The 20,930-nt window shown below is 36.9% G+C and overlaps 2 protein-coding genes across 3 annotated transcripts; one reads left to right on the top strand and one right to left on the bottom strand.

Annotated features, from left to right (window-relative positions):
* Positions 1-384: 384 nt before the first annotated feature.
* Positions 385-10,945, bottom strand: LOC124643834 (nitrilase and fragile histidine triad fusion protein NitFhit). Of its 2 annotated transcripts, none has more exons than XM_047182940.1 (11): positions 10,797-10,945; positions 10,159-10,341; positions 9,010-9,168; positions 8,397-8,592; positions 7,803-7,935; positions 5,885-6,103; positions 4,658-4,867; positions 3,861-3,975; positions 3,345-3,422; positions 1,478-1,563; positions 385-1,085 (listed from the first exon to the last, which is right to left on the bottom strand). In XM_047182940.1, exons 1-11 carry the CDS (start codon positions 10,803-10,805, stop codon positions 971-973), a joined length of 1,503 nt encoding a protein of 500 aa, XP_047038896.1. In that variant the 5' UTR covers positions 10,806-10,945; the 3' UTR covers positions 385-970. The 2 variants fall into 2 exon arrangements, with proteins under 2 accessions (XP_047038896.1, XP_047038897.1); XM_047182941.1 differs by lacking the exon at positions 10,797-10,945 and adding an exon at positions 10,583-10,686.
* Positions 10,946-11,449: 504 nt separating this feature from the next.
* On the top strand, positions 11,450-16,657 carry LOC124643835 (protein SGT1 homolog). The gene is made up of 6 exons (XM_047182942.1): positions 11,450-11,570; positions 13,011-13,127; positions 13,618-13,819; positions 15,002-15,087; positions 15,485-15,589; positions 16,370-16,657. The coding sequence occupies exons 1-6, from the start codon at positions 11,538-11,540 to the stop codon at positions 16,472-16,474; spliced, it is 648 nt and encodes a 215-aa protein (XP_047038898.1). The 5' UTR covers positions 11,450-11,537; the 3' UTR covers positions 16,475-16,657.
* Positions 16,658-20,930: the final 4,273 nt, after the last annotated feature.

Genomic DNA, 20,930 nt, shown 5'->3' with positions numbered 1-20,930 from the left:
ACTATCATATATCTTATAAAATATGTACTTAGTTCATACTGACTTCATTTCGAAGATTTTTTAATCAGATAAAAAAGTTAAGTAAAGCCGGGTATCCACTTAAGTTCGCCGTGGTTTGCGAACACCGTGTGCTCCGCGAACGTGAACGTGTACAGTGTACACACTTAGGCTGCAACATCAGTGAACAAAGTGCGCTCCCCGCAAAAACCGCTTCCCTCGCGCTCCGCCCGCGCCGTGCTCCGAGCGTGCTCCAGTCGATCACGACGTATCCATTATGTTTGGTTTGCGGAGTGGGCGCGTTCGCGAACCACGGCGAACCTAAGTCGGTACCCGGCTTAAGGTGCCACTACAGAGGAATAGACAAAGTTAAATAAAACAAATAAATAATATTTTAAAATAATTTATTTAATTCAACAATATATTACAGTAATTAAATTATCTACATTAGATGACCTGATCATAGATCAAGAGCCTAGAACCGCAAGAAATCACTTATTTTCTCACAAACTATGCCAAGTATTTTTAACAATAAATTTATTTATTATTGTACAATCCATGGCTTTGAGCTGTAACTTTTTAATTTATGTCTTAAACTTATTAATTTACCTAGTATTTATTTATTTTTGGTAAATATATGCAAATATTGACATTGCCAATCATCTCCCGGGCCTTTTCCCAACTATGTAGGGGTCGGCTTCCAGTCTAACCGAATGTAGCTGAGTACCAGTGTTTCACAAGGAGCGACTGCCTATCTGACCTCCTCAACCCAGTTATCCAGACAACCCAATATGCCTAAGCAAGACTGGTTGTCAGACTTACTGGCTTCTGACTACCTACCTGTAACGACTGCCAAAGATGTTCAATAACAGCCGGGACCTACAGTTTATCGTGCCTTCCGAAACACGATGACAGTTGTAATGATCAAAATTTTGCATATATTTACCAGAAATCTAAATAAATAATATACTTATCAACTATTTTTTTCTTCTGCCAACAAGTTTTGTAGTTCTAACCTCAAATGAGTGGCTTCTGTGATCATTTCTTCGCGAGTCCTCGGCGGTTTCGCTGGATGGCCCTTTTTGAACCTTGAGGGCAAAGAAATAGGAGTTAATATCGTGTTTAAGCATAGGAAGAGAAAAGAATTAATAAAAGAAAATATCTGGACAAATTATATTTAATTTTCAGAACATTATTAAGTTTAATAATTATAGGTAATTCTTAACACATTCTAGTCAAATTAGAAAAGAGAAAGTAAAACTAAGTTTGCCAAAAATAAAGGAAAATTATAAATATACATAATACTTAATATTTTAAATACAAAAATAACTGTAATTAAAACCGAACAGAATGAATTTAGTATTCAGTAGTACTATTGAAGCCGGTGCGGGAAGTTGCTTCCCCGGGACGCAGGTGGAGTCACGAGGAATAGTTAGTTAATAATATAAATAGGTCTGATCGATGAATCTGATCTACTTACTGATCGTGTTTGGCTAGTTCTAAGTAGATGAGATCATTTTCAATAAAGTCCCCTTTCTTTCTCGGCATAATATGGCAATGTAGATGCTGAAACAATAAACAATATTATTTTCATCATCATCATCATCATCATCAGCCTATAGCAGTCCACTGCTGGACATAGGCCTCTCCAAGTGCACGCCACTGAGATCGATTTTCGGCTGCTCGCTCAATATTATTTTATTTCTTCTCAACAATACCAGCCTTTAGTTAACATAAAGGGCTTTGTTGAACCCTTTAACTTAACTAAATAAATATCATTTAGCATAATCATCTTAGTTAATAAATAAAAAAACGGAATTTATGTACTTAAAAAAATATAGTTTATGAAACACACAAAATAAAAAAATAAACTTATTTCGAATGTTAAGTGTCAATTTTATTTTTTAATTACACTCGTGTCTATTTATGCTTTTTTTCTTCTTAAGGCGACGAATTGGTCAACAATAATTCCATAACCGGCACGCGCATCTAAGGCGCCAAAAGGGGTCAGAGCAGCCCCGGATCTTAAATTTTTTTTATGCGGGGCAAAATCCGCAAAATGCCGCCCCGCCTACCTATTACCTATTTATGTTTATTTTCACCTTTATCATCCATATAATTTTAGCTATGAATATGTAGGCAGGCAGGGCTGTCTCTAGCTCATGTAGCGCCTAGGTGCAATCATCACCCAAGCGCCTGGGTGCAATCGTCACCCAAACGCCACCTATGTATTGAAGTACTTAGAGTAGTCACAAGGAATATAAATAAGAACGTTCGAATGAAGTGCACTATTTGGTAGGTAAAGGACTTAAAAAAATGTGTCCAATTCATTGTAGGCTCAAACTGTTGGCGGTTTAAGTTATAAAAGTCGAGACAGAACGATGCAATTGTAAAAAGTAGCGCGAGCGAAGCGAGCGCGCAATTTTTTTAATTTGGGACACAAAAGGTTAATTAGTTTTAAAAAGCGCTGTAACAAGCAGGCGGAAGCGCAAACTTTTTTGTTTTTGAGGACTCCATAAATATATTTTTTTACTACATTTGACTTATAAAAGTAAGGCAGCGTGGACTTGCTGCGGGTTGTTCGAAAGAGATACCGCGACCCTAGTACATAAAAGGCCCACGACAGAACACGACGGTTTTTAGTCAGTAAGAGTCTGACACTCCCTCACCGCTGCTAACCCACAGCGGGAGGGGTGGGTCATTTGATGATTTTTAACGTCGCTAAAAAAAAAGGCAGCGTGGACTTGACTTATGAAGTCATTAAGGCAATGCATGTATAATGCGCGAGCGAAGCGAACGCGAAATTTTTTGAGTCTGCGACACAAAAATACCTGATCAAGGACATTGTAAAGCAATAAGAAGCCGCGAGCGTAGCGTAGGGGTAGGTCTAACTAAAAGTCGTAAGCGACAAAATAGTTTTGTTATTTTATTATTTAGAAATGATAATTTGATTAAAAATCCTTCCACAATTTTAAAGAGTATGTATATACTCAACTACTAAAAAAGTTAAGAGGCTTAAATCGGTCCCGTTTGCCCATAATATGTGAATCTCTTTTTAAAAAGAGGTATGTTTGATATATTTTTCTCTGTTATAAAAGTTACCTAATCATGTTTCTACGTCTAACAGAATAAGGTTTATATAATGAACTTTCAGGTAACCAAGTTGTATTTTGATCCGTTTTGTATTTACTGAGAAAAATTGAGATCCTTGGCGCCAAAATTTCCAATTCGTCCTCTTATAAAATAAAGTCCCTTTCTCTGTCATTAGCATTGCACCCCTGCGAAGCCGGGGCGGTTCGCTAGACTAGGTACATTCTGGTACATATACCTAATATTAATTTATTTACCTTAACAGTTTGTCCCGCGTCTCTGCCATCTTGTATGGTCACCGTACAAGAATCTGCACTGTGGACTTTTTCCATTAACTGTAAGAAAAAAACAACTAATATTACAAATATTAAAGTAAGTTTTTTGTTTTCATACAAACAAAAACAAAACAAAACTTCTCTGTCCCCAGGCTATCATGAACCATATTTCATGAACCATAATAGTTAGATAGTTGATAAATTTTCACAGGTGATGTATACTTTTATCGCCGCTATAATAACAATGACTGAAATAAAACAAATATTTTAAGAGTCTCCTACAAGATAGATTTTTGTACGGAACCTCTCGTGCACAAGTTCGACTCGGACCGTTTCAGACCGTTTTTTTTATTTGTGCTGTAAACACTCCAAAATTACTGAACCGATTAAAAAAAATATTTCTCTGTTTCGCATTTCACAATATTTAATTTTATAGATTTCCGCAAAGTAACGCCCGATTCCATAGTTTTTCATAGTGATGATGATTGAAATACATACCCTTTGCACCAATCGGATAGTTTTATAAAAGTCCTGAGCTTCATCTTCTGTCATATCTCTGTTCCTCTCTGCCATTCTGATGGGCGCTACCAATACGTGCCCTGGTAATACACATCTGTAATAATGTTAATATTGTTATCTATGTTTGTCGTAATAAAACCAGGTTTTTAATCCTTAGAGCTGTTATTCAATCGCCAGATAACTTTTCTTAGAATAATATAATGACGTTTTGACAGGTTTTGTATAGAAAATATGTCAAATTGCTACATTTATTTCTCAGATAGAAGTTGATTATTGAAAAATCGGCTCTAAGTCTGAATGAGTATAAGTGTGAATGTCAATAAATGACGAATTTCGTATGTATGGATTTTTGTTTCTCTTTCGCGCTAAAAGTACTTGATGAATTTGAGGTAAGTTGTCAGTAATATATCGTAATGACACATAGGCTACTTTTTATAGATAAGGATGCGCGAAGTAGTTCCCTCTGCAATCGAGTGAAACCGCAGGCGGAATCTAGGAAAACTTATGTAAAAATGACTGAACGGATTTCAATGAAATTTGGGATATAATATAACAAGAGCTACATTTTATCCATTATTGGAGAGGCCTGTGTCCAGCAGTGGACTGCTATAGGCTGATGATGATGATGATGATGACATTTTATCCAGCTGCTGCAAGTAGTTCCCTCAGAAAACGGGCGAACGCTAGTAAAACTCATAATTCATTAATTCCCATTATAATTAGTTTCTTTATGTAAAGTTTTATTTAGCTTATTATATAAATATTAGTTTCCTTACCTCAAATTAACAAAAGCATACGTCAACTTCGATTTGAAGAACACACAAGACTCAGGCACTATGACGTGGCCGAAGTTATAATATGGCTCGTCCGGGTTGACGCCGGCGTCGGACGAGATTCTCGAACACGGCTCGACCGCGGCCGACTTCTGATGAGCCGGGAGCAAGTCTTTGCGAAGACTTAGGCAGTAGAGGGAGTAGATGTTGCGTCTGAAAAAAATGTAGGAATAATTTAGAGTCTGAAAACGGTGGAAAATGGGCTAGATTTTTGTTAAATTCTAACTTCTTCTATGAAAATTGAACTCTTCAGCTATATTATATTTGAGAAGGAAGTTAACTAAAGATAAACAATCTTGAAATATGAGTATTTATTTTAAAACTCAATTCAATACGGCTAGAATATCAATGTAAATGCAATATATAGTATTTACTTCGTCAATGGAATCATTATTTTAAGAAGTAGTTTGATTAATGTGTATTTGTGTAAAAACTCCTGTAGAGATTATTTCCCTTCAGTTAAGTGCCTCCTCAGATACCTAGAGGAGGATAAATAAACTGGTTAGAATTTTAAATCTAACAAATAAACTTTTCAGCCTTCAGCTTTAAAATATTGGATTAAATATAGATTTTTGTCAAACAGTTTTATCATGTCGATAAAATATATTTCGTCTTTGTATTTTCTAAAATGCATCATCATCATCCAAGCCATAGGATGTCCACTGCTGAACATGGCCTATGTTCAGCAGTGGACGTCCTATGGCTTAGGTTAGGCTGGTCCCCCTTAGTTATAGTATAAAGGAGCAAGTAGGTTATCATACAAATGCGGGGCGTGCGGCTTGTATGTGTGCGGCATAGTATCGATGCGTCGACGCACGCACACCGCAGTGACTCCGACTGGCGCACTGAGACACGGCAAGAGATTTTGTTAAAGTGTGCGTGCGTCGACGCATACATACTATGCCGCACACATACAAGCCGCGCGCCCCGCATTTGTATGAAGATAACCTACTTGCTTCTTTATACTATGCCCTAGCTAGATCTCCACAGATACCTGTTGGAGGCGACCTGCATCCAGCGTCTTCCGACAACCTTAATGTATAATTTTGTATCTTATCTACATGCAAACTTTACTGAAAACCATGTTCTGTTTCAGGAACTTTAAAAAAGAACCAAGCTTAACCAGATGTTCCCACTACTTAAAAACTACTAAAACTAAAAAATACCAACCTCCTATGCTGAAAAACAGGCATATTCTTCCTCACATTCTTAATTCTCTCGTCGCTGATTTCCGCTACCTTATAACAAGGGGCGGATTCCCCGCAGTCGGCTAAGACTTCGCCCCAGGGGTCCACTATGAGGGCATGGCCGTAGCTCTTTCGTTTGGGATTGTGGGCCCCCACTTGGGCTGCGGCAATAACGTAGCATTGATTTTCTATTGCTCTGGCTCTAGAAAAGGCAAAAAAACTTGTAAATATAGTTAGTCCAAAAAAGAATTATCAAAATTGGTTGAAAAACGACATAGTTATGAGCAAATACATCATCTGTCTAGCCATTTCACAACTATGTTGGAGTCAGCTTCCACTCTAACCCGATGCAGCTGAGTACCAATGTTGTACGTGGAGCGACTGTCTATCTGCTCCTCAGCCCAGTTACCCGGGGAACCCAATACCTCTACACGAGACCCTGGTGTCGGACTTACTGGCTTCTGCTTACCTATAATGACTGCCATAGTGACATAAAGGTACCTATATAAAATCTTGTAATTTTTATAATCATTCGAAAAATAAATAGCTTATCTATACTAATATTATAAAGAGGAAAACTTTGTTTGTTTGTTTGGTTGTAATGAATAGGCTCAAAAACATAAAGTAAATAACCACTAGAGAGCGCACTCGCCAATTTCTTCTAAGAATACGACTCACCGCTGCGGGCCGGGGACGCGGCATAATACGCGGCTACTATTGGTCAGTTCAAGGTCGAGTTGCATGAGTACGCTCAGCAAGGGATTGTTCTCTTTCAATTAAAAAATATCGATAAAATGTATTTCATCGTAGTAATAAATACTCAATAAAAATCGTATAAGAATATTTAATAAAAATCAGTCTATTACAAAAAGAACTCCGTACAAGAAAATTATTGATTCTTAAAATTATTAATTTAGTACAAGTTTTTCGAATTAATGTTTTAGGGTCCTGATTGTTTTTGGTAAAAAACGATAATCGAGCGTCTACATATTTACTTGTTGGGGACCAATTTTCCCCATTGATAGTATATATCCACTTCTCTTTTATTTCTGGAATCTTCAAAAATCTTCTTTCGATTACATTAAAAGTAATTTGTGGAGGCACCAGGAACAGCTGCCTCTAACGTCGCTATGGTCAGTTAATTAACTCATTAGCCAAAATAAAACATATTTTTTAATTAATGTAAATGTACAATTATCGATATCCACTTCACCCTTAAAGGTAACAGTCCAAATTTCATCGATAGGAATACAAAGGGCAAGAAAGAGATGGACGTATTAAAATTTCTTAATGAAAGAAAGGGACTTTCCCAAAAGACATCAACGAGCGTGAGCGCGGTTTTCCATCCACCATTTTAAATAGACCCCTGTGGTATTTCGTAATATAATTAAATCAAAGCCAAATTTTGGTATTGATACTTGCCAATGCCATCCTTTTTGTAACTAGATGACCTGGATTGTTTCCCGCACCATTTCATCGCGATGTAAGCATTTTTTTTTTATTTTTTACTAAATAAAATCCTCAATAATTTAGCGTGTTCGCAGGTCATAGACTTGGTCGCTACTAAGGGATCGTACTGATCGTAGCCTTATAGTACGCGCAAAATCACTAACGTTTGGCGAGCGTCGGGGCACTGTATGCGCAGTCAAGTGGTTTTATAGTCTTTGTTCAAAAACTACTGGACCGTTTTAAAAAATTCTTTCACCATTCGAAAGCTACATTATCCACGAGTAACATAGGCTATATTTTATCCCGGTACGGGCAGTAGTTACCACGGGACGCGGGTAAAACCGCGGGAAAACGGCTAGTGTATTGTAAAAAAAATATTTCAATAACCACGAATTCTTTAAAGACAACCAAGAAAAATATATTATATCAAAACACAATACTCTCTAATTCACCTGAGTAAAACATGCCAATGCGCTGCCCCGGTGGCCTGAGTGAAAGCTGACGGATAAGTCAATATCTCTGCCGTCACTATACTGAGCGAAGTACTTAGTTCCGGAAAACGCATGTCGTAACATATTGATAGACCTGAAAATAAATTATTTTGATAAATAATAAAATGTGAAAATACGCTGCGCCGACCCCAAATAAAATTGGGATACGGGCAGAAGGATGATGATGATAATAAAAGAGAGAAAAATTGTAATAAAATAAATATTACTATATTTTACACTAGACTTCGTCGGTAGAAAAGTTGTTTTAAGATAACCGGGTCAGGGTTCCGTACATTGCCTGTAAAACAAGCTAAAATATTTATTTTATTCTCGTGTTATTTATAAAATTTATTTTATTTGTTGTCATATCAGGAACAGTAATTTAAGCTGTAAATTCAGCTTACTAACTATGAGACAAGCCTGTTGACAGATGGACAGCAAGGTTTTAGCAATTGGTCCAGTTTTACGACTGAAGTAATAGGGTCCCGTTTGGGTACAGAAACCCTTAAATACTGAAGTTTATGTTGTCAGTGAACTTGGGTCTCTATAACTCACCAACTTTCCCAACAGGAGTTTCAACGGGTGCAACAATATGATCCCCTGGTTGACAGAAGTCACTTTCTTTGAGCCTTATATTCCTCTCTGGTATCTCCACATCGAAGAGATGCAGTTTTCTATATGTTTGCACTATCTTGCCCTTGTTGTCTATTATAATGTGTGTGTTGCAAACTTTTGACGGGTATTCGTTGTCCTGTAAAGAATTGAGTTGGTTGAGATTTTTATGAGAATTTATGGGATCAAAAATTTTCTGTATAATTTTCTATTATTGCAAACTGTCCATAGGAATTTTACTAAACCGTCCCAAGCTTATGTTCTCAAAGCTTTAGGGCCTAGCGCCATTTAGCGGTACGGTAGGGTATTTTAAGCGACAAATAAAAGTATAATTTTATAGTAAAGCAATAAAAATAGACATTTCAATATTATAGTACAAAAACCTGCTACCGTTGAAAATAAGGTCCCTACGTTCAAATCTCGACTTTATTGATTATGATATTATGTTACATTTTTAAATACCGTGAAGTATCACACCAACACAATGGACAAATTGACAAAACAAAAAATGTTTACTATTACGCTAATTAAATAACTGCTAAAACCAAATACAAACCAGCTCATGAATTCCTCCCATAGACAACCAGACTTTATGCTTAGCAGCCAGATCTCTATAGCTAGCCACTGTAGGTCCCTCTATGATAGACTCAGCCTGGCTTAATGTGTCATTCTTGTTATCACAAATATAGTCACATGCTTCAGGGAAGAATAGCATCTGAAAATAATATATTATAGCACTTTTTAATAATGTGTTGTCCTATTCGGAGATCAGCCAACTGAGCAGGACATATTATACTGCACAAGAATTTGTGCAGGCACAGGCGCACTCCTTGTTCCTTCACTCTCATAGAACAACTGGACTGAAGAGAGACCAGGCGCAAGATCAGGTGTGGTGCCTTAATGGTTAAAGCGCCTGCCTTTCAAGTATGAGTGTGTGCCAATGCAACTTAAGTCAAGAGAATACAAGTCATGAACCAAGGCAACTTTTTTAATTTTGAATTGTATCTTTGATACAGGACACAAATGACTAAGTGAAGGTGAAGGAAAATATCTTTTCACATCCTTGGGTTAAGACTTCTTTTAATGTACAGTTTGTAGTTATTATGGGTAGTCAGGAATCTAGGATGTCAGAAAACCAGTCTTATAACAGAACAGTCTGAGGCTCAGTTTTAGGGTGCGTCCACATCTGGCGAATGCGCCGCGAATGCGCAGCACGCGAGCCGATCGCGAGCTGTCCGCGAGCTGCGCGCGTGCAGTCACTGCAATAGTTCGGTGCGCCTCTTTAGCGCAACTCACGCAAGGCTCGTATAGAGCGCGCGAGCGGCGCGCGAGCGGCGCGCGATCTGCGCGCAATCAGTTCTCGCCCTTACAGTTCCGTATATTGGCTCAGTACTATCGAAGATGTCAGACGTCGCGCGCCGCCTGCGCGCCGCTCGCGTGCGGCGCTTAGGTGGCGCGCGAGCTGCGCGCGGGCGGCGCAGAAGCGGCGCACGAACAAAAATGCACGCGCGCAGCTCGCGGACAGCTCGCGATCGGCTCGCGTGCTGCGCATTCGCGGCGCATTCGCCAGATGTGGACGCACCCTTAGATAGCCCCTTTATTCAGGAAATGTATTGAAAAAGTGAGCTGAGTATTTCCAATTGGTCACAAATTAAACAGCTGGCCATTAACTTGTTAATTCCACAAAACAACTTAAGCTACATACCTGCACGTTATCCTTAGCTGCCTGGCTCACTAAGTTACTAACTACTTCCAAGTTAGCCGCCTTATCAGCCACAGAAGTCATTTGACAAACTGCTACCCTTTTCACGGTGGCCATGTTGCGAATACTGCACTGTCTTATGAAATGTATTCTTGAGACTGATGTTAAGAGTTTTAAAGGCCAATTCTGGAATGAGAAATGGGGAATTTTGAGTGAGAAGTTATGTAGAGATATTATTACATTTCTGTCTAGCTTTTACAGAAAAATTACAGAACCAATTTAAATGAAATTGAGCATACTGATTGTCTGCAGCCCGAAGAAGGACATAGACTACTTTTTATCTAGATGCAGGACATACGCATAGTTCTTTCGGGATACTGGTGGAACCAGGCCCCAGATTTAAATTATGAAGAAGATAAATACATACATTATAATGAAAAGCGGTAATGTTAGTAGTAGTAAAGGTAGTTAAGATAACACTGTCGACTGATATAGAATTGTTCTTAATCTACCAAAGTTTATAGTCATACTGATAACACAGTTATACTGATATAAAGCTACATAAGTAAATAAATATATTTCTTTCTATACATCTTGTAACCTTGTATCAATGTTTACAGACAAGATAAACGTCCGCTTACCAGCATCATACGACTTAAAAGAAGACTCTGAAAAGAGTTATCTGGTTACATAAAAATACTGTGGGTAATATTTTTAAACCATTAATATTTTTATGATATCACTGCAAAATTATTAATAATTTGCCGTAGCTATTTTGACAGTTATTGCAAAAATGCAAAATGTTTTTTGACATTGACATTCGGCACCTACGTACGGCACGTTTCGTTTATACTTTAATTCAAAATTAATCACTTTGCTGTTGTAACAACACATTTTTCAGTTATAAAATAATCAAATTAATTTAAATTCTTATATTCAGACACCATTTTTTCAGATAAATCTATGTAATTTTTATATAACATACGTAATTTGAAATGAATCTATGCGTGAAACGAAATACTGACCGAAATATGTTCAAAAACTTTATACTTATATAACGGTGAAGATTGTTTTGGATATAAATTACGGATATTTTAATAACACAAAACTTCCAGAAATGAGTATTTATAAATTTGATAAATAATTCATATTTTTACAATATGATATACAACAGAAGCATTTCTAACAGGAAAGAAAAAATCTTCAATGTTTCGTCTTGCATGACTGATCAACATACAGCTTGAATATTGATTATGAACGCACCATTAGTCTAGAAAAATCTGCTGATATTGTGTCGTTCGGTGTGTAATTATTTATAAATAAATATTTTTCAACATTTCTGTGAACTAAAACAACCGATTCCGGGCATCTGAGAAGGAAACATGACTGAAACTAAAGAGAATCCGGTCATTGAGGTAACATTTTAACTCTTACTTACTATTTATTCATAGAAAATGCACTTTCCATTTTTAGAATAGAATAGTCAATGATTTCACTCTCGCCTACTTTTTGGTATTCTTACACTTTCTCAAACACATATTGCTATGTTTCCAACAATATTAATTACATTATAAGCGTTGGAAACCTCTGTAAGCTCTTAATTTGTTAAAATAAGGGACCTGGTTGAATTTCAAAAATAACTGGCTATCGGTGTTCTCAAAGTTAAGAACTTAGTAAGTATACGAGCTAAACTAAATATCTTTAGGTCATATGCTTAGGTAAGGTTAATTTATTAAATGCATCTAAAAGAATTGTAAAGTAACCATATTTGGTAGTGTTGTCATGGTAAGTTTTGTCCATATGCTTCGGTCAATAATTACTTAAGTTAATATGAAACAAAGATTTTTAGCATGAGTAAAAAACATTCTGAAATACTTCAAATAGCTTTGATACCAAGGTGTTAGCACTGCGGTAATATACAACATGGTCTTATCAAGGAGACTGATGTATTTTATTTCCAATCAGATTCTGATTATATCCAAAGATGTCTGAATATGGAAAAATAACTATACAATTAAAAAACAACAACAAAAAACTAACCTAAAGATTTTAAAGTCGGTGATACAATGGGCGGTCTTATCGCTAAAAGCGATCTCTTAAAGACAACCTTTGGAAGGATAGAGATAAAAAGAAATAACTATATCCACTATGAAATATCACCTAAATCATAGAGCAACATAATTGATTTCTTAAAACAAAAGGATGTAAACTGTTCACTATAAGACAAGAAACTGCATTCATGCATATTTTTTAATACACCATTCTTTTCATAATTTGCATTCATCTATAATGCACTATTTGCAAAATCATGAGCGTGACTAGTTTCTCTGTGAATTGGCTATTTGCCAGAACATAAAAGATCTTTCTACGCTTTAAAATTACAGATTCACACTAGACAGCATAATTTATTCAATCATTTTACTTCATTCTCATTGTAAGAGAGAAAGTTTATGAAGAACTATAAAATTAATTTTATTAGCAATCTCTCAAGACAACAAAAAAAAAACAGTGTCTACCTCAATCTTTCAAGAATACCTTTATTTTTTAACTGCCAACAAGAGAGAGGTGTGATTAGTATTATTACTTTAACCACTGTTTGTCTGTCCATTTGTGGCTCTTAAACCGTAGGGGGTACTGCCATGTTTAAATTGATAGCTTAGGTACTAAAATAGGACTACTTAGGACTTACAATACACCGGCCCTGGTACATAAAGGGTTTAAGAAGGAACATGGTGGGTTTTAGTCAGTAAGAGTCTGACACTCCCTCATGCTGCACCCTCAGCGGGATTTGTCATTTGATGATAACACTTCCTATATATTTTTTTATCAAAATGTTACTTTTTCTTTCCTTGCAGCCGAGCCGCACTAAAATAAAACATGACTGGTATCAGACTGACGCCCAAGTTGTCATCACAGTTCTACTGAAGAATGCACCTAAGGATAAAGTTAAAGTTAACTATGGAGAGAGAAGTGTAAGTTAAACAATTAATAATACAAATTATTATAATTTATGTCTACTGTAATTCTAATCATCATCAAGTACAGTCTTTCCCCGACTATATTGGCATTAGCTTCCAGTATTACATAAGCAAATTCCTATCTAAACTCAACCTAGTCCAAGCAACACAACACCCCTACTACTCCTTGGTAAGGTTGGTCCATAGACAGGTGATCATTTTCATCTTGTTATGACGAGTTCCTCAGTATTTCGGAGGGCAAGTAAAATTTTTGGAACACAACTGTCATTTAAACAGCTTCGGCAGTCGTTACGCCACTAAAGAAAGACAGAACGTCTATCAGTCAGTCTTACCAAGGGGTTTCTCAGGTAACTGGCAGTCGCTCCTTGAACACTTTACGTGAACTGGTATTCAGCTGCATCCAGTTACACTAGAAGCTGCCCCACATAGTTTGAAAAAGGCCAAGCAAATGTTCTTTACTAATACGGTATTTTTCCCATTACAGCTGTCCATATCTAGTGCTATACCCGATTCAGACTCCGAATACAGTCTGGAACTAGACCTAGCCCATGAAATAGTCCCTAGCATGTGCAATCTAGTTGTCACCCCATCCAAAATTGAGGTTAAGCTACGGAAGAAAGAAGGACTGAGGTGGACACAGCTGGACGGAGATAGGAAAGAAGATAATATTAAGGCTATACCGCAGGGTGAGTTGGACTTATACTTTAAAGGAGATAAACAGGAATGAGTTTTATTCAGTACGCAAACTTTGTCAACTTATAGTTAAATAATTTTTATACATACGTATATTTTTATTTTGTTGTGTTGTAGTACAAAAAAAAGTAGTTATTGATAGCGAAAGATGTTTATTTTGTAACCGATTGTGCGGTCACAGTCGTCATAATAGGCACGGCGGCAACGCGAAACCGGTTTACTGACGCGAGCGCTGCTCCAAATGCGTGAGAATAGTTATTATCCATATTTTTCTGTTTTTAGAGCGGATTTTGTTTTCCTGATGATGCAGATATGTACTGTTAATGATTCTGGACCACCAGTTTTTTTTTGTGCACTGCTTAAAATTAATTCCTGTACAATACCTGTTTCCTTCATCCTCATTACCCTGCCCTTATCCCAATTTGTAATTTCGAATCAGCATAGTATGTTTTCTTCTTCCATAATTTCCTATCTAACGTAATCTCACAAGTACCGACCATTCTTTGCAGCCATATCGTCTTTCACCCACTCCATCCATTTATTGTTTCTTTGGTTGTCCTCTTCCTCTATATCCATCCACATTCATGCTCAAAACCTTCCTCATAACGTGACTCCCATTCCTCTACATCACATGTCCTAACTATGACAGCTGGTTTTCAAGAAACTTTTCTGTTACCAGTGCCACTTTCAAACTTCCTCTTATGTACTCATCTCTTTCTCAAGCAGTGTCTATTACAGAATATCTAAGTTTATGTCTGAATGTTTTGGTAAGCTGTAGTAAAACATAATAACATAAAAAACTTGGCAATTAAGTAAAAAATTGATAAACAAAATGACATTTTGTACTGTTACCGCCTTTTTATCGACCCAGGGCTGGGCACACGCCTCACACGGAGAAGGATTGAGCATTATAATCACCACGCTTGCTCAATGCGGGTTGGTGATTTCAGATTTTATAGTCCAGGTTTCCTCAAGATGTTTTCCTTCACCTTTTTATCAGCAATTGGTGTCCAAGATATACTTAGAAAGTACATACAAACTTAGAAAAGTTGCATCGGTACTTACCTGACCTGGAATCGAACCCACACCCTCATACTCGAGAGGTTGGTTTTTTACCAACTAGGCCACCACGACTTAAAATGAAATTTAAATATTTGTATATTTTTTGTTTACAGCGGTCATAGATGCGTCTGGGCCTCAACAACCGCCGAAGTTATTCAAAAAAGACTGGGATAAAATTGAAAAGGAAATGAAGAAAATGGTAAGCATTTATTTTTACAATTTATTTACCGTTAAAGGATAATTTTATACAGACTAGCTGTTTCCTGTGTTTCCACTCCCGTTCAGTAGAACCTATTTTATAGTCTAATCCTAAGCTCTAGGCCATGTACCATTTAAATTGGTCCAGTGATTTTGGCGTGAAAACGTGACAGAGAGTTACTTCCGCTTCTATACGTAATATAGATGGACCTATGGGTGGATTTTATTTTATTTTTAAGAATAAAAACCAAAAGACATTAGTAAAAATAATATTTTGATCATTTATCTATTTTAATATTTTTTTAATTCTAATATTTCAATAAAATAGATGCCTTTCTTTTAATTCCCCTCTTCAATACCAAAATTATATGTTGAACTCCTTTCTCTTCTGATATCAGGAAGAAGAAGAGAAGCCAGAAGGTGACGCGGCATTGAATGCTCTCTTCCAGAAGATATACGGAGAAGGGTCAGACGAAGTTAGGCGAGCTATGAACAAAAGTTTTGTAAGTACATATTACCGTATTCTGAGAGTATTTCTTCCCACACCGGGATAAAACATAGCCTATGTTAGTTGGGGATAATGTAGCATCCCAAAAAAAGATTTTATTTCAAATTGATTCAGTAGAATTAGAGCTATTGGGGTAGAAACAAATAGAAAATGTTTCTTGTATACTAAACTATTTTTGACAACAATACAGTAATGTTGTCAAAAATAGTTTATTTATTTATTTAGTAAGGTACACCAACAACATTTTTACAAATAGCTTAAATTTTTTTAAACATTTGTCCTCCATACAGTGCAAAAACGTCACTTAAAGGTGTACACACCATTCGTATGGAAAATAACAATCATAAATACATTAGATTAAATTGCATTACATTGAATCATTATATTACATTATTGAAATTACATTTAGTATAGACTAGCTGCTTTCCCGCGATTTCCCTCGCTTCCCGTGGAACCATGTCTGGATAAAATATAGCCTATATTACTCGAGGATAATCTAACTTACGCACAGTGAAAGACAAACAAAAAAACCCGCTTCATTATATTAAGCAAGATTAGAAGAAAGTCATACATGTAATTTTCATAGTATTTCATCTTATTCACAATACTGTAGTGGACAGACGACCTTATAAAGGTCGCCGTCGACGCTGGATGCAGGTCGCCTCCAACAGGTATCTGTGGAGATCAAAGGGGGAGGCCTATGTTCAGCAGGAAGTCCTATGGCTGAGATGATGATGATGATTCAATACTAAAACCATTTTTTACTCTTTCACAGGTTGAATCCGGAGGTACCGTCTTGAGCACAAACTGGCAACAAGTAGGCCAAGATAAAGTCGAGATGAAACCACCAGATGGCGTTGAATTCAAGAAGTGGGATTGAACTTAATAATTAAAAGCATAATGAAATAATAATAATGTATTGTTAATGAGATATAATTAATAATTGTCTTGTTAATGAGAATTACGTATGGTACAGCGCAAAGAAAATTGGTCACTGTCAAACTATTATCGACTTTAAGGTTATTGAAATACGATATAATATAATAAATATTATAAAGCTGAAGAGTTTTTGTTTGAACGCTTTAAATCAAATCGAATCAAAAATGATTTATTCAAACTTGGCTGCAAGACAGCACTTTGAACGTCAGGAATTTACAAAAGACAGTCCCTAAAACGCCCACCCTTCACCACTTCCTATGTGTTTTTTGCTGGGAAGAAGAAATTTAAAAAATTTAATCTTAGAGTTTATTGGTCCTAATTGAAAAATTATTTCAGTGTTAGATAACGTATTTATCGAGGCTAATTTTTATACGGGGAATAGTTTCCATGAAACGGGTGAAATTGTTGACAGAATTTAGTCCTAAAATAAATTGACATAAGTGTGACTTTAATAACATAGAAAAGACTACATACGAAAGTTGTAAATTGAATTTAGACTCTAATTTCAAAATAAAATGTCGATAATAGTTTGACAATGAAAATTGCTCTTCTTTGCGTTAATAGATTTTATAATAATTACATGTGTATCTTGATACTCGGTTTTAGGAGGTAAGCAGAATTAGAAGTACATAATAATATACATATTTATAAGTATTTCAATGTCACAATGGTATTTAAAAGAAAATTATCTAAATAGTAATAATTTTCTTAAAATATAAAAATTAATGTCACTTTTCGTTGTAATTTTTAGGGTTCCGTATTCGAAGGGTAAAACGGGACCCCATTATTTTCGCTCCTCTGTCCGTCCGTCCGTCTGTCACCAGGCTGTATCTCATGAACCGTGATAGTTAGAGAGCTGAAATTTTCACAGGTGATGTAACTGAAAACTAGAATAAAATAAATATTTTTAAGGGCTCCCATACAACAAACGTGATTTTTTGTCCGTTTTATAAATCGGTAGGACCCTTCGTGCGCGAGCCGGACTCGCACTTGGCCGGTTTTTTTTATATAACTCGAGAACTGGCTCATCTATTCTATCCAAATGCTTAGGCTTTGTTCGGACTATTTAGTAAATAGTTTACGTGAAGTTTGCACAAAATCGATCAAGCGGTTCTTTAAAATATTTACGTAACGAACCATAGGCCGTCTGTATTTTATATTTTTTGTAAATACAAATATTGTTTTCAATTAAGTAATATTATGTTTTGTGTACTTAAGGGTGCGTCCACATCTGGCGAATGCGCCGCGAATGCGCAGCACGCGAGCCGATCGCGAGCTGTCCGCGAGCTGCGCGCGTGCAGTCACTGCAATAGTTCGGTGCGCCTCTTTAGCGCAACTCACGCAAGGCTCGTATAGAGCGCGCGAGCGGCGCGCGATCTGCGCGCAATCAGTTCTCGCCCTTACAGTTCCGTATATTGGCTCAGTACTATCGAAGATGGCAGACGTCGCGCGCCGCCTGCGCGCCGCTCGCGTGCGGCGCTTAGGTCGCGCGCGAGCAAGCGCGGGCCAAGCAGAAGCGGCGCACGAACAAAAATGCACGCGCGCAGCTCGCGAACAGCTCGCGATCGGCTCGCGTGCTGCGCATTCGCGGCGCATTCGCCAGATGTGGACGCACCCTAATATATTCTGCTCACTTCTTAAAACTAAGTTTCAAGTGCTTAGATTATGTGTAGCGTGACCAAAATAACTACACTATACTTATGTACGCAATAAATATGTTTTTTTTTTTACTAGACGATGTATTTTTTACCTATTCCTTGTCTAATTGTCTGATTTTATTTCAGAGCTTACTATCTTGCCTCAGTGATTCCCAGACTGGGTTCCGTAGCATAGTAGTCATAGGTACATATTTCTTTTAAAAAATCAGTCCAGTGTAAAATAATTTATAATCAGCTGATAAAATCAACTGATTATAACCATAATGCCAACTATATCAACAGTTCATTAAATGAAAGGTTAGAATTACATTATTAAGTTTTGGAACCCCTCATCTATAGAAAGATCTCTTATCTATAGTTAAGACTCTCGAAAAACCCCATAGCTTTAAAACCTGCCCTCTTAAACCATGCCAGTAGACTAACAAAACCTACTAACTACATAGGTACCTACTCTCCAAGCTAAGTCTTACTCGATGAGGCTCAAGTCGTTATATGAAGCTCATTACGTGATCGCGTGATACCTATATTGTAAGATAGGTGACGCTTTTAATCATCATTGTGGGCTCTCTCTACGAGTTTTTAAATTCAGGATTTTAATCTTTTTACGTTAATGAAAACTCGTGAAGTGCGAGAATCCGAAAAAAAATGTTACACTTGTGGAACTCGCCCCTTATTACTTAAATATTCCACTGCAAAACTTTGGGGAGTTATAGAAATCCTAAAAAAATTCAATAGATAAAATGTTCTTTCCACCCTTATCCCAATTTTATTTGGGTGTCCCATAAGCCCTTTGAACTGAAAAATAAAATATATATGAAGGTATCTCCATAAAAAGTAGGTATATAGTTTATATAAAAGATCAAAAGGAGGTCAAATTAGCTACCGTCGTGGGGTTGAGACCGAAATCTCTCATTATCATTTTCTTGACATTATTTTAACGTAGTATTACCATTGATTGCTCTGTGCGCAGCGCCCAGCATATCTGTGACTAGGATTTAGACCGGCTCCTAGCCAAACCGGCTTCCGAAGTAGCTACGGACCCCCCGAAGTAAGTATTTCAAGACGCCTTCAGTAACAACTTGACGTGAAAACTTCAATTGCGAGATGCAGGCTGTGAAATTCAGGATTTTTTTGCGGAAAACTCCCTTGTAAAACCTCAAATATTTTTTCACACACTTAAAGATAATTTTACGTAGTTTTAAATGGTATTTTTTAATCTGTGATAGGATTTTTGGTTTTTGTGCTATCGAGGGTTGAATTTTCAGATAATTCGTTACGTGATTTCCTGTAAGAGTAAAAGAGATGTTTTATATACGTTGGTTTCGCGAGTTCTCATTGGAGCTAACGATGTTTTGTTTTGTTTGAAGCATGGAGAATAGAATGACTAGTGGAGGTGTTATAACGGAAAATCTCCTAAGAAAGCAGCGCGACAAAATTCGGGTGTTCGGGTTACTGTTTTCGCCCTTACACGTCTTCTTTGGACCCAATACTTTTTTGTAATAAGAAAAATCGTTGACAGAAGTCTCAAATAATCCGAAAGCCTCGTTAATTCACTCGTAACTGATCGTTTTGGTCATGACCATCTTACGTATTTGACCTAGAAGAAGCTACCTGACCTGCCAGCATTATGGCATCTCCGCTTACTTTCCTTACTCCGTAGTTTTAAGGTTTCTATAGCTATTGTGGACGCCCCTTTATTGATTTTCAGACGAAGAAGACAATGGACTGATGGGAACTGAAAAGTGAGATGAAAACTTTTTCACGGTTAGTGTGACAGGTAGGTATTTTCATTCATTGATTTCAAATTTTCAACTATGAATGAAATGATGTAGGTAAGAATGGCTTTTCAAAAAGTAGTGATAACTTATTTTAATATCAACCAAAGGTTAGCTGCACTCTAACTATGTATAAAAATTAGCTTCACTCTAACTATGTATGTAAGAAAATCTTGGAATCTTAATTTGACCCACTTCCCGGTTTTCGATTAGGATGAAATTGTGTTTTTATGGGACTAAGTATGTTTTTGATACTTAACTGGAATAAGTACTTACGGACTTCAATTCAATGTCGTATAGTTTTACACCTTTGTGCCAACTCTCTTACAGTGTTTTTACACCAACGAATTTTCCCCTCAATATTTTTGCAAGTGAGAAGTTATGAGCGTTACTTAATACCTTTAGCGAGGTTTCACATGTCATCGTTTGACTGGTTATTGTCAATTGTTTGCGGAACAACCGAGTAGTATATAATTAGTTAGTGTAAAAACGCTGTAAAGAGTTCCGAAAACATAATTCTGTTTATTGAGAGGTCATTGAATTGACTCGAGAAGATTTAAGCACTTGAAGCAATGTGTAATTAAGTTCTTCGAGAGTTATCATATATTCGAGTTTAAGTTTAAACTGCTGTTATATATAGGTACATCTACTTTAATACTGAAATTACTATGACGAAAATGAACTGCCTCGTTGGTCTAGCTGTCGCAAGTGCGGCTGCTGAGCACGAGGTCTTGGGTTCGATTCCCGAGTCGGGCCGAAATCGCTTTGTGGGTTTTAGAAGACTTTCACAAAGCAGCCCGGAGCCTGGAAGCTGGTAATTGATACATCGGAGCATCGGAGCGACCGTGCATCGGAGAGCACGTAAATGTCGGTCCTGCGCCTGATCTCTCTCCGGTCGTGTCGGATTACCGTCCCATCGGACTATGAGAGTGCACTTGTGTCTGCGCAAATTCTCGTGCATTAT

This window comes from Helicoverpa zea, chromosome 28 (assembly GCF_022581195.2).
Source record: "Helicoverpa zea isolate HzStark_Cry1AcR chromosome 28, ilHelZeax1.1, whole genome shotgun sequence".
In the NCBI taxonomy this organism is placed as follows: Eukaryota; Metazoa; Arthropoda; class Insecta; order Lepidoptera; family Noctuidae; genus Helicoverpa; species Helicoverpa zea.
The sequence above is the reverse complement of the archived record's forward strand: the minus strand, read 5'-3'. Positions and strand labels throughout refer to the sequence as shown.

Bases quoted from the DNA above. Each gene is read 5' to 3' on its own strand.
- LOC124643834 (XM_047182940.1), bottom strand. The intron at 4,868-5,884 runs GTTGGTATTTTT...CATTTTTTTCAG, and splicing joins CCTGTTTTTCAGCATAGGAG to ACGCAACATCTACTCCCTCT. The intron at 1,564-3,344 runs GTAAATAAATTA...TTATTGTTTCAG, and splicing joins ACGCGGGACAAACTGTTAAG to CATCTACATTGCCATATTAT.
- LOC124643835 (XM_047182942.1), top strand. From the start codon at position 11,538: ATGACTGAAACTAAAGAGAATCCGGTCATTGAG. The intron at 13,820-15,001 runs GTGAGTTGGACT...TTTTGTTTACAG, and splicing joins TATTAAGGCTATACCGCAGG to CGGTCATAGATGCGTCTGGG. The intron at 15,590-16,369 runs GTAAGTACATAT...ACTCTTTCACAG, and splicing joins GAGCTATGAACAAAAGTTTT to GTTGAATCCGGAGGTACCGT.